Source organism: Cynara cardunculus (assembly GCF_001531365.2).
Source record: "Cynara cardunculus var. scolymus isolate 2C chromosome LG 1, CcrdV1, whole genome shotgun sequence".
In the NCBI taxonomy this organism is placed as follows: Eukaryota; Viridiplantae; Streptophyta; class Magnoliopsida; order Asterales; family Asteraceae; genus Cynara; species Cynara cardunculus.
The window spans coordinates 30,789,118-30,801,736 of NC_037528.1; the positions used below are offsets into that span (position 1 = coordinate 30,789,118).

Sequence of the window (12,619 nt, forward strand, 5' to 3'; positions counted from 1 at the left end):
ATTTGACTATTGTTCCCTCCACAAGGTGTAACCTGCCCCATAACTTGGGCAACAACAAACCAGAATAAACTGCAAAATTTGCAGATGTGCAAGAATCTGGTTGAAAATTCTCATCCTAATTATCCACATCAAAACCAAAAGCAGCCAAGCATGCTGGGAACAAAGAATTTTGATCTAATCAATGAATTGATCCCCACTACCATACCTGGCACCTGGCATTCCTTATGAATTCGTAGAGCTTCYGTAACTGATTCACAGACAAAATTCTGCAAGCTATCAATTCAATTCCTTTATATTTTCCCTACTTTTCTTTCTACTCTATCTAAAGATGTCATGATCGCAGTCTTAAACGACTGGTTCTCCCACGCTAGAACCACCTTCAGACGTGATCCAAAAAAAAAAAAAATTCCTTGCCTGTTTTGCTCGGAATGACACCGTTTGGATGATGCGGACAAAGAAGACGTTGTTTTATCCTTTCGACTTTTCAAGTAATAATGTCGCAAAATCTGAAACTCCACAACACCCCTCTCTTCATCTTCATCGCCCTCACCTTTGCTCTTCTCATTCAAATCGAGCTCCCACGGTTGGTCTGCAGGTGTTGCTTGTTCAAATACACGTTTCCGTTTTGCACGGCTTGTGGCTCTAGCATCTGAAGCGGGACAGCGGAAACGTGGTGGCGAGAAGGTTTCTAAAACTCGAATTCATGTGAAACAATATAGAGTCGTCGCATATCAGAAGAATAAGATGGAAACCATAACTATAGATTCGATTCAGCACACGACAAATCAATAGATTTTTTCAGAGAAACAAAGCGGGAGACGCAGTTTTGTACAAACAAATTGCAAAAACGCTGCTCAACAGCGACAACAAGGACGAGGCAAACAGAATAGTGAGTTACGGTGATGCGCAAATTGATAGATGACTTTGGCTTCCATATGTACCATCAAATGAACGACAAATCCCAAATCCAAGTAATTGAAATCTATGATTTGTAGATGGAGAACGTATCTGTTAGGATAGGTGAAAGATGGGAGAAGAGGCGATGATGATGGGAGAAAGAGATATCAATGATTATTAGACAGAGTTAAAATGGTAAATCGGTAATAAGTCGATTTTCATAAGTCACAACGGATTAACTTATCAAAAACTGCTTATTACCGGTTTGGCACCGGTATAAGCAGTTTTTTTTACCCAAACACTAAAAAACTGCTTATCTCCGGTATCAGACTGAAATAAGTTAATAAGTCGTTTTGATAAGCAATCCCAAACACCCCCTAAGTATTTAAAAAATAGCCTCATCCTTTTATTCATACCAGGAGGGTACTCGCGTAATGCAATGAGATATATCTTGATTTTAATGTTTTGTTTTATTTTTTTGCCTCTGTCGATACTATAATATGGATTTATGTGGTTTTTTAGATACATTTAAAATGTGAATTTTTTTATCCTGTATTTGATTATATTTATCTACAGTTAGTTGTACAAGTTCAAATATGGAGCTTAATAACTTATATTTATATAAAATTTATTTATAATCTTGAATTTTAAGTAATATACATCAATAAATAATACTTAATATATAAAAAATAGTTTTCAATTTTTGTTGTCAAATACTTCATAATATAGTATAGATATATTATTATTTTATTTAAATCTCGGGAAGCAGCAACTGGGCCCGATTCTTTCTATGGGCTGCAAAGGCCCAAATGACATCATGGCCCAGTGGCCTGTTGGCAATCAAACGGTTACCTTCTTCTCTTCTCGCTCTCACAACACAAGTCACGATTCACGATTCACAAATCAAACCACTCACGCACGCACGCACGCACGCTCGCTCGCTCCAGTAATCGACTCGAAGCCCTCGTCTGCACAGCACCGTTCAAAATGAGTAGTCAGAACAAGCCAAACTCCGGCAATGGCAATTCTGATAACAAGAAGAGAAAGCAGCATTACCGTCCCCACAACGTACTCTTTCTCACTCTATTTGCTTGCTTCTAATTGTGAATAGACTTCATACATACTTTTTCGATTAAGTGATCCATCTTGTTCGGTTGTAAATTGGGTTATGAAAATAACAATTAATTTGCTAATGTTGTGTGATAACTTCATGGTGATGTTTTTGTTTCATTTTCATTTTTTATTTGATCAGAGAGAGGGTTAAAGTGGTTTTGGTGTTATATTTGCTACAGAAAGCAGTGAAGAAGGGTTCATACCCGTTGCGTCCAGGAGTTCAAGGGTTTTTCATCACTTGTGACGGTGGCAGGGAGCGCCAAGCTTCTCAAGAAGCTGTTCAAGTTATCGATTCTGTATGTGCTGTTGCTGTGTGTATTTTAATTGTCATTCACTTCTGTTCATTAATTTTTTTTTGACAAATTGATTATCTTTTGAACATCAAGTGGTGCTACCTTTCTAGTTGGGCATCATATTACTGTTTTCTGCTTGTTTAGAGTTCTCAAAAATTGATTATACTTCGAGCATACTATAGAAAGAGTTGCACTCGGGTTTGGAAGTCAAACGGTGGTACCTGTTATTGTTGAAATATAAAATGCATTCTTTTGAAAATATGATGCCTACCAGTTTATTTCCTACTTTACTGTAACAAAGCTGTGTACTTTGTTTTTGCCAAGTTCTGTAAGGCGTAGATTGTTGGATGCAATTTGGTTTATTTGTTTTTAACATGATCTAATTGCTCTATAGCCCTATAACTATTTTTGGTGTATGGAATATGGAATGACTACTTGTATGTTCTTAGAGTATCCTTGGAAGAGTTCCATATGTATAGCGAGTGCATATTGGATGGGATACAGTCAAAACTATGCTTTATTTTCTTTGTCTGTTTACCTGATGAATCAAATTAAATGACATAATTTTACTAATGGCCATTGATGATTATGATGATGACTTCTCTTATGCCTATGCTTTTCTTTTTCTGGCTATTGGTTGTGATCTCTAGTTTCTTTTTAATCCAAGCGTTCCTTTTGCCGTAATACTTGAAGTACTTGGATGAAATAATTTGGTACGAGTTCAAATGCGGCTTTCTCTTTTCCTCGCTTAAGGTTTCTTTTTAAATTTTATGTATGTAGATGTATATGTATACTAATACGCCACACCCAAAGTGTAATGTATTTTTGAAATATTGCACCAAAGCACTTGATACATAGTGCACCCAATGACCCAATCTGTTCTTTATGTACATCTGTTCTTTATGTACACATAATGTGGAGTGAAAGCCTCAAGTTGATACTAGGTTGAAATAAATAACAAACTAAATGACAACTCAATACATGATCATATAGACAAATAAGATCATCATTATCAATGCCTAAGATCAGTACTTTGTATCCACCAAAATGTGACACGTCCATGACCTATCAGAAAAAATAACAAAGTGTGAAAGGTGCACATATTACTCTACTAGATCAGCTTGTAATCTCCAAATAGGAGTTCAAATCTCTAGCATGAAGAAAGTTATATTCACCAAATATAGGAAATTGACATAAATGTTGGTGGAGTATAAATTAGAGTTTAATATTCAAATAGAAATGAAATGCAAAATATAAGCAGGATATCCGAAAAGAAAAACGCAGAACAACATTTAGTTGAATATTTGATACATGAGCAAAGTAGTACTAAGTTATATTATTACATGCAAATATGAGCAAAGAGCCAAAGATAAACATAATTTTGAGCGAATAGAAACCAACCACTTCTTAGTTCGAAGTAGACATGAGAAAGATTACCACAGAGTTGTGGTGCCAGCCATTTGAGACTTCAATTATGTATTTTTAATGGTTAGGAGCATGTAAATTGATGCCAAAACATACATATTAATATGCCAATTTTAATAACTACTAGACGGACTTTTGACTGCCAAAGTACACATGCATACACACACATATATAATTATAATTGTTATATGAATAGCTATTTGTTGACTGCTATACCACCACTTTACCATTGCGATAACCACTATACCAAATCACAGTCGTGACCGCAATTTCAGATTTTGACCACTGTAGCAGTCAGCATAGATCATCATTTGGCGAAGATAACTGGTTTGCATCTCTAAACTCAATCTTTTCTTGGGACAGAATGAATATAGGAATAGACTCACCAAATTCTAGGAATATCATCAGTAATCATCAACTATGAGCCAGATTTTGTGCCCAAAGTGAAGATTGACAAGAATAACCAAACAATTGGAATAAAACCATTTGGTTAAAAAATGAGTTTGATTTTTATTAATCTACCCTGAAAATGAAAAGTTACAGAGTTACTACCTTATTGCTTTTTCGTTACGATTGGTAACAAGAAGTAAAAATGATACAGCCTTGTAAAACTTCACTATATAAACCAAATAAGGAAAGAAGCTTGAGCCACATTTCCAAGCATGATATCAACTGTAACTGAATACAAACTTAAGGCATTAAATTGTTAAATAAATAAATAATTCAAAAAATAAATAAAATTTAAATGTGTACCCACGGGTGTCTGTGGGCCTACATTTGCATTGGGTATATTTAGCCAGCTAATATAAGGTAATATATCATGCACCAGTTACCCATATCTTTTGGGTACCACGGTTTTGGGTAAGGTTTTTGCAAAGTCTAGCTCTAGGCCAATTCTTTCTCCACAAAATGACACTACTGATTAGAAAGAAGGTTGCTCAAAATCTCATGCCCAAAAGGCCTAGAATGGCAAGAATAATATTTGTGGTTCACTCCAATTGCTGCTTTATTCAGGAGAAAGACTCCAGAAATTTTGGGCCCTAGGAGATTACTACAGCTTTGTTCAACCTACTCCTTGCATGATTATTTTGCATCTCTTAACTAGACATTGGATAATATTATTGGCTGTTTGTCTGTTAATTATTTCCTCTTCAATTTTGTTTGGTTCATTTTGAAAGTTGAATTCTAATATGGTACTCCTCATAGTGCTTCATATTTCTTTTTTGCTTTGAGCATTCATCTTAAACCATATAGGGAACAAGGACTGACATGTTGATTGTTTCCTGACCTTATCCATCATTTCTGAAGAACTTAAGTGCAATCTCTCTACCACTGAATTAGTAGGCATTTAGGGGGTGAGGTCTTTTTATCCATGGTAAACTGACTTTTTTAGGGCTGTAAGCAGTGTTCTAAAAAGTGTTAAGCAGAGCTAGGTGGTCGAGTCAATTTAAGCAATGATTTAGCAGACACATAAGTGGAACAATAAGTGATTCATTTTAGTATACAACATAATCATTTTTAGACTATGTAAACCTAGAAGATTTAAAATATTAATTTTGTTCACTGTTGTACAATTAATTTTTGGTTAATGTGCAATGACCAAGTCTAATTTAAAACTTAATTTTCTCTACTTGGACTTTAAAAAGAATTATTTTATTTGCATGGAGTTCGAGCTCGATTCATAGACTCATGGTGGTTCGTAAATTTTTTGAGACAAGCGAAGCATATATCATTCGTTCTACTTTTATTCGGAGTAGGACTCAAGGTTAACGTACTAATATTTCTTTGAGCTTGAGAGGAATCCGAGTAATGATCTTACAGTCAATTCCATGGAGCCATGTTTGAGCTTGGTTTGGTTCTGTGCGGGCTTGTTGCCCTACTTTTGATGGTCAAATGCTGCATGAATGGTGTAGGATAGTGGCTTTTATAGGCATCATAACATCATAGCTGGAGAAGTGGAAATTCTATAGCAACAATTCTTTAGTTTTCTCGTTCTATGTCAAGCACCGATGTAAATATCATCGGCATAGATTCTTACTGCATTTCATGTTCATCTCTGTTATTCATAAATCTCAGATAAAGTATGTGAGGTGTTGCATGTTAAACTTTCAGCATATAATTTATTAAGTTAAAATATTGGATGAGCTATTTTCTGTCAATCTTTTTCATGACAGAATGTATTACAACGATCTTACGTTATTGGTATTATTTTCAACCTATTTCTTTGTTGTATCCTTGGAGCTTCCTTCTCTTGTCCATTCTAGAAAGGTAAAAATCATGCATGATTGTCAGCTTGTCACTGAGCAGTGATTGCTTCAGGTCTTGCCTATGTTATCTACAGATGTTCTGCATCTTTGGAGTATAATTTTTACAGCATGGATTTTATTAGTGATTCATACATCACTTGTTAATATGACATGAAATTTGCGTAAAAGAATGAATTTAACGTTTATTTGTTTTATTTATCGTATATGCCAGTTTTATGAAGAGCTAGTTGAGGGAAAGGACCCAGATGTGAAGCAGACAGTGTTATCAAATAAGCCCACTAATAAAAAGATAAAGTTCACTTATTCTGATTCTGAAGAGGACGAGGACCAAGATAATGAGACAGCTGAAGAGGGCCAAGTTGCTGTAGTTTCTGATCAGCAGAATGAAGCAAATCAAGAAACTTCTCTCTCTCCTCAGAAGGGTGAAGTCTGTTCAGAGAATCAGACAAACGAGAAAGGAGAAGATGGTAAGAATGACGATGAAAATGTTGAAAATGAAAACTTTGAAGATGAGAGGCAACCAGGAAAGAAACAACGCATAGAAACAGACCAATCCAAATGTGAAGAAGTCATCAAAAGCAAGTTGGAGGAAAAGTCTGTTGACAAGTTAATAGAAGCTGAACTTGAAGAGTTGAAAGACAAAAGCAAGGTGAGTCTGCTTTATAATAGCATGATTATTTCTTCCAGTAGATGAACCTAATGGGTTGATGTTGGAATAGACATTTTGTGTTTCTTATCAATGACTAGTTTTATGCAACCATATTGCACATTCAAGTATATGTTTTTACAGGTCATTGTTAGACTCAAGCTTGGGCCTTGGGCCAGTTTATCAAGTAGGAAAGTGTTTATTCCTGATATGTATGGGATTAACTAAATGACTAGGGAGGCAAAAAAATTATTTGGCCATTTTTATATTGGTTTCTTAGGGTTTTGGGAGAGAAGGCTGACCTCCTGAAAGTCGGCCAATCACTTCTTTTGTTACTACTTACTAGTTATTTTCATTCCATAGAAAGTGTTAGGTCTTGTTAAATTGGTATAAGATCACTTGGATTGATGGCTGAGAAAATATGAAAAAAATGGTGGAGAAATCAGGATGAAGAACAAGGAAGTAAGACAGATGATGCTGGGATGAAGCATTCTTGACTAATTTGTGATGTGAAGTGCTAATTGCTACAAACTAACTTGTCTTGAGAAAGTGTGAGGCAATGTATGAAGCATTCTTGACTTGTTATTGCTCTAGTCAGTCTTCTTTGATCAGTGAGCATTCTACTTGATATGTTTACAAGGACTCCAGAGGAATTTTCTTGCCTTGTTGGTGGAGTTCAACCTCATCTCTACTGTATCCTATAAGCCATTGCCCTAAGTAATAAGATGTGTTTTGACTGATTTTTGAACTTAGGAGTTCATCTTCCTAATGGCTTAGAAAGTTCCTTCTTTTGTCTTACAGAGGCACTTCAACTACCTTGATACTGGCTGCAATGGTGTAATCTTTGTCCAAATGCGCAGGAGAGATGAAGACCCAACTCCTAAAGAAATTGCCCAGCGCATGATAACTTCTGCTGCCGCAACAAGGAAACACATGTCCAGGTTAAGTTTCGACATTAAATTTCAATTGACACCCCACTTCATTTATTGGTATATCACATCACTCGCACATAAACACAGATACGGACCATATGATGTTATGTGTGTAAAGAGATAACCCAAGGGGTTGCATGGTCAAATGAACTACCAACTAAGTGTAAGGTCTCACAATTGGTTCTTTCAATGCCTCGTTAGGGTGTTTTAAAGTTTTCATCCGTACTCAGGTTTATTTTAAGAGTGCTACCCATCGAAGTGACATGCTATGCATCAGAAGAAGAGATTTCACGAGCAATTAAGCCTTTAATTGCTCAATACTTCCCAGTAGAAGCAGAAACACCATATAAGGTATGTTATGGTTATACATACATACATATATTACATATATGTATGTATCAATTTATGTATATATGTGATAGGTATAATGATATCCGTCTACATATACTTCTATATAGTACTTGGAATGGACACTAGACATTTGACATAAACTCATCATAGAACGTATGTAGAATTTGCTATTGTCTGAAGTAAAAGAAAAGCGCCAATGAGAAGGTAATACTCATGAGGCATGACCCTCAACCAAGTAAACTGACGACGAAACACAACTGAAGGCTTTGGCTTTACCAATCTCGTGGAGGTTTCCAAAAATGTCAAAGATGTGAATGTGGCCCTTTTTGAGCTTGTTTGTTTGCTTCTTAATGAGCCACCAAATGATTCGGTCACACGTTCTTTTTGATATCCGTTCATTAAAATTGTTTGTATGTCATTCTAAATGAGTTATAATGGTTTAACTTGTCATACATGCTGGTATATATTGACTATTTCGACTTCTCTTTGCCTGCCCGAACCGCTTTTCATAAATAGAGGCCACCTAAGGGATTGGGAATTTAGTGAAGACCAGAGTGTGAAATCTGTATGCTACAAAGTGTGCAGAAGTACAACTGTACTAGCTTTGATTTGCAGTTGTATCTTAGAAGCATTTTAATAGGGTGTTCTAATAAATATTGGCGCTCCTTTTGCTTCTCCTGTTACAGTAATCTGGTTATAATTTATTCTACCTTCTCTTCTCTGCCTCTTCGTCCACAAGTGCTGCATGAGTGATCCACATTGTCTTTGGAATGCAACGTTAGTTGCTATTATTACATTGCTGTCTAAATATTTCTTTTTCCAGTTTGCAGTGCTATGTGAGGCCCGTGCAAATAGCGGTCTCGAGAAAATGAAATTTATCAATGTAGTTGCAAAATCTGTTCCAGAACCCCACAAAGTTGATCTTACCAATCCAGAGAGGACTATTGTGGTTCAAATTGCCAAGGTAACTACATGCTATCCTTTCAGAACTCCATTGCTTGGAAAATTTACCCTACAAACTACTTTCTTGCAAAGCTTCTTTTCTTCTAGTTAGATATGTGGCTCTAGTAGCTATGAACACCTATTTTCTGTTCATTTGCATGGAAGTATCACACTTGAAAATCATGAGCGAGTTGGAGAACTTGTAAATGGCTGCCAAGCATTGTTGATAGTGCAATCTATAAAATGTCACACATGCCAAGTATATTATTGATATTGTGCGTGACTGTTGATATAATATCCGCTAAAGGGAATTTGCTTCGAAAGGGTCTTTGGCCTAGTGGTATTCGGGTTACTGCTAGAGCCTAGCCTTTCAGGAGGCCAAGGGTTCAAACCTCACCTAAGGTGAGAAGGGTGTGTGAGTTCATAAATATGATATACTTCAGAAAAAAGGGAATCTGCTTCAGAATACAGGTTAATTATTTAAGCATGCCAAAGTTCTCCACAATCCCATGAGCAGCTGTCATACATTCACGTCAACTATAGTGTTCCGTAGGTGCTTGCTCGGAAACGTACCTAAACTCAATTACTAATTTAATATCGTTCATTGATCTATGGAAGACTGGTTGATGGTTGACAGTAAATGATCCATGTCATAATTATGTTGTACTTAGTTTCAAAAAACCAAAGATAAAATAAATATTGTTCCTCCTGTTCTTTTTCCATTTCTTTGTGTTTTTATAACCAAATTGCTAACTAATAAATAATTTAACAACACACAAAGGATACTGTTATTTGCACTCAGTTATATGCTTAGTTGTCAGTCTGAATGTGATAAAGAACCGCTATGCCAATTTCATGAATTACGTTTAACAAAATATAGAACATAAAAAGTCAGCATTCTAGTGATGTATGCACCAAATATAGCTATATTAAATTATTAATCATGTGCATGTTGTCTTCTCCTATTAGTGGTTAGTTATGATTTCCATAATACCAACGAAGCCCTTTCTATTCATGTGGCTACCTTCGGATGAAGTAACTCTTCGTACCAATCAATACAGACACCACAAATAAGGTATAAAATTTAGGATACATTTTATAGAATCGTATAATACATTTTTAGTTTGTCAATACGAGGGCTATTTGCCATTAACATGGAGTCGTGTATAATCCTGAATTACTAGTGGGTTTTGTACCATTTGCTTCAAATATATGTGTAAGTACATGTATATATGTATATGCACTCTTATGTGTATATATGTATATAAATTTATATATGTATATGCATACATACATACATATTTACATACAATTATATGTATATATATATATATATATAGCTATATGGATAATCCAATTGTGATTGTGTGAGTTTTCCTGAATTGGCGTATAAGCAAGATGTTTTCGTTCTTTTTTAACCGTACTGCTTCATTTCTTTCTTCTTTCTTTTCCCTATCAATTATGAAGCTTGTGGAGTAATATGATCAACTCAGATTAGAAAGAAAGTTATATAGTTGAGGATTACTTACTGCTTTTGTAGCTTGAAGCATTGTGACGACACTCCGATTAATTAGTTATATAATAGCTGCTAACCGATGGTATATCTGTGTGCAGACTGTGTGTTGTATCGGCGTTGTTGACAAGTACAAGGAATTGGCTAAATACAATTTGAGGCAGTTGACATCATCCAAACAGTAGTCCGTCTGTAAGGTTTCTTTAGAGCTTAAAGTAGGACTGTCGGTATCTAATTTCAGAAGTAACAGACCTGTGATCTAGACTACCATAACGTTATATACATTTAGCCATCAACATTTGTTATATTCCGTCTTTGCTGCTGATGCCAAAAGGGAACTACATTTTATGTTTAATTTGGTTTGCATCCCTCTTTTGTTGATGACCATGATTATGGTGGAATATGAATCAATTGAATGTTTATGCACCAGGGAAGGGACATGAGTGGATGGGCGAGATTGAGGTAAGCAGGTGAAAGAATTTTACATGGTCTTGGGGTTTAATTTGACATAGGTAGTTTAATAATTTACCAATCTTGTATTCTTGTCTGTCTTCGAGTTTGTTCCACCTATTTTGGTGACTTTATCATATCTCACTGATGCTGTGCTGAATAGGAACAAAGGTTATCGTTCTGTCATATCTATCCCAAATTACCGAGGAGTCAAACTAAATCGACAAATATAAAATGTGTTTGTGTATGTATGTGTGTATAGTGAAACAATATATGGTGTAATATGCATTTGGTTCATTTTGATATGTACCGAAAGAAACCAACTTTGTTTTTATTCTTATTTGTGAAACCAATTGTATAAACTTCTCATTTGTGAGACTGGGTGAATGAATTTGTATTCCTCAAAATAAGAATGAAATTAATGTCTGTTTCTCTTTGGTTTCCCAAAAATTGGACCAAGATGAAAATTTTAGAAGTTGGTTATATGAATGTTAATTGAGTTCAAATAAGTTGGTAAATTTTACAAATTCAAGCCAATTTGTAATGTTTTGGCCAGGGAAATTTCGCTAGGAAACCAAAGTTGATTAAGAACTCGAGAACCGTTAACAGTGTGTTATGTGTTCCTATTCAGGATGAATATTCATTCATTGATGAATATGAAATCTTTTAATTGTTATTCATTATGAATTATAAACTGCTTTGGTACAAGGCCAGGGGGTTCTAGGGCCTTCCAACCCCCGCAGCAAGAGGGATTCTGCACTTTTAAGTTCTATCTTGGTGCTTTCTTTATTAATAAAATCTAGGTGATAATGAAGGATTCTTCAAAGTCCCTATCAGGTAAACCAAGAAGAATATGGATATGTTATTTATCATGAATCACATATTCATGATGAATATTTTACAATATTCATGATAAATGATACATCCATATTCTTGATGAATATGCCATGTGTCATGTTGTGAACGGTCCTCATATTCTTAATCAATCTTAGGTTCCTTTCCTTAGAAGAAAAACAATTGCTAAGAATGTACTTTGTTCTGGTTTTTATTTCACATGATATATCTGAAGAACCTTTATTTTGGTGCCTAAGATGTGATATATTATTATTAATAGGCATGAGAATGGGGCGGGACCTCAATCCCCATCCCGGTCCCCGATTACTCATCTCCATCCATGTTTGATCCCCATCGGGGAATGTGATCACATTCCCATCTTCAATGGGGAAATGAGGATTTTTTTTCTCTGTTTATGTAAGATATTTTAAATCAAATTATAAGAGACCATATATGTTTAAATCTCATATATTTCTAATAAATCTAAAATCAAAATGAATATTTTGATACATTAAATACAACATCATATGATAATTAATAACCTAAAACCAAAAAAAATTTAATTTAATCCAAAAAAACCTAATGTCATATGTATCAAAATATATCGAGTAATATCCAAAACATATCATGTAATTGCATTTTGATTTGACATCCAAAATATTACATACTGACGTAATAAAAACAATTTTAGATTATAAATTTAGTTAGAAAATAGGAAATTATGAATGACCAATTTAGTTGATATATATATATATATATATATATATAAAGAGAGAGAGAGAGAGAGAGAGAGAGAGAGAGAGATGATCGATCAAATGCAAACCACTCAATTTGTACAAACCGTGCAAACTACCATCATATGTCTTATGAAATTTTTTCATAAATTGTTTAATCTTGTGAAGTTGTTTCATATAATACATTTTTTTTTGATTAAGTTGTTTCATATATGGTTATGA

At 34.8% G+C, this 12,619-nt stretch overlaps 1 protein-coding gene across 1 annotated transcript; it reads left to right on the forward strand.

Moving 5' to 3' along the window:
* The first annotated feature begins 1,787 nt into the window (after positions 1 to 1,787).
* On the forward strand, positions 1,788 to 10,760 carry LOC112524941 (THUMP domain-containing protein 1). The gene is made up of 7 exons (XM_025134885.1): positions 1,788 to 1,965; positions 2,190 to 2,306; positions 6,207 to 6,644; positions 7,443 to 7,582; positions 7,804 to 7,924; positions 8,748 to 8,888; positions 10,481 to 10,760. The coding sequence occupies exons 1-7, from the start codon at positions 1,885 to 1,887 to the stop codon at positions 10,562 to 10,564; spliced, it is 1,122 nt and encodes a 373-aa protein (XP_024990653.1). The 5' UTR covers positions 1,788 to 1,884; the 3' UTR covers positions 10,565 to 10,760.
* Positions 10,761 to 12,619: the final 1,859 nt, after the last annotated feature.

Coding starts and splice junctions, on each gene's coding strand:
- LOC112524941 (XM_025134885.1), top strand. CDS start 1,885: ATGAGTAGTCAGAACAAGCCAAACTCCGGCAATGGCAATTCTGATAAC. Junction 7,583..7,803: donor ACAAGGAAACACATGTCCAG/GTTAAGTTTCGA, acceptor ATCCGTACTCAG/GTTTATTTTAAGAGTGCTAC. Junction 8,889..10,480: donor TTGTGGTTCAAATTGCCAAG/GTAACTACATGC, acceptor ATCTGTGTGCAG/ACTGTGTGTTGTATCGGCGT.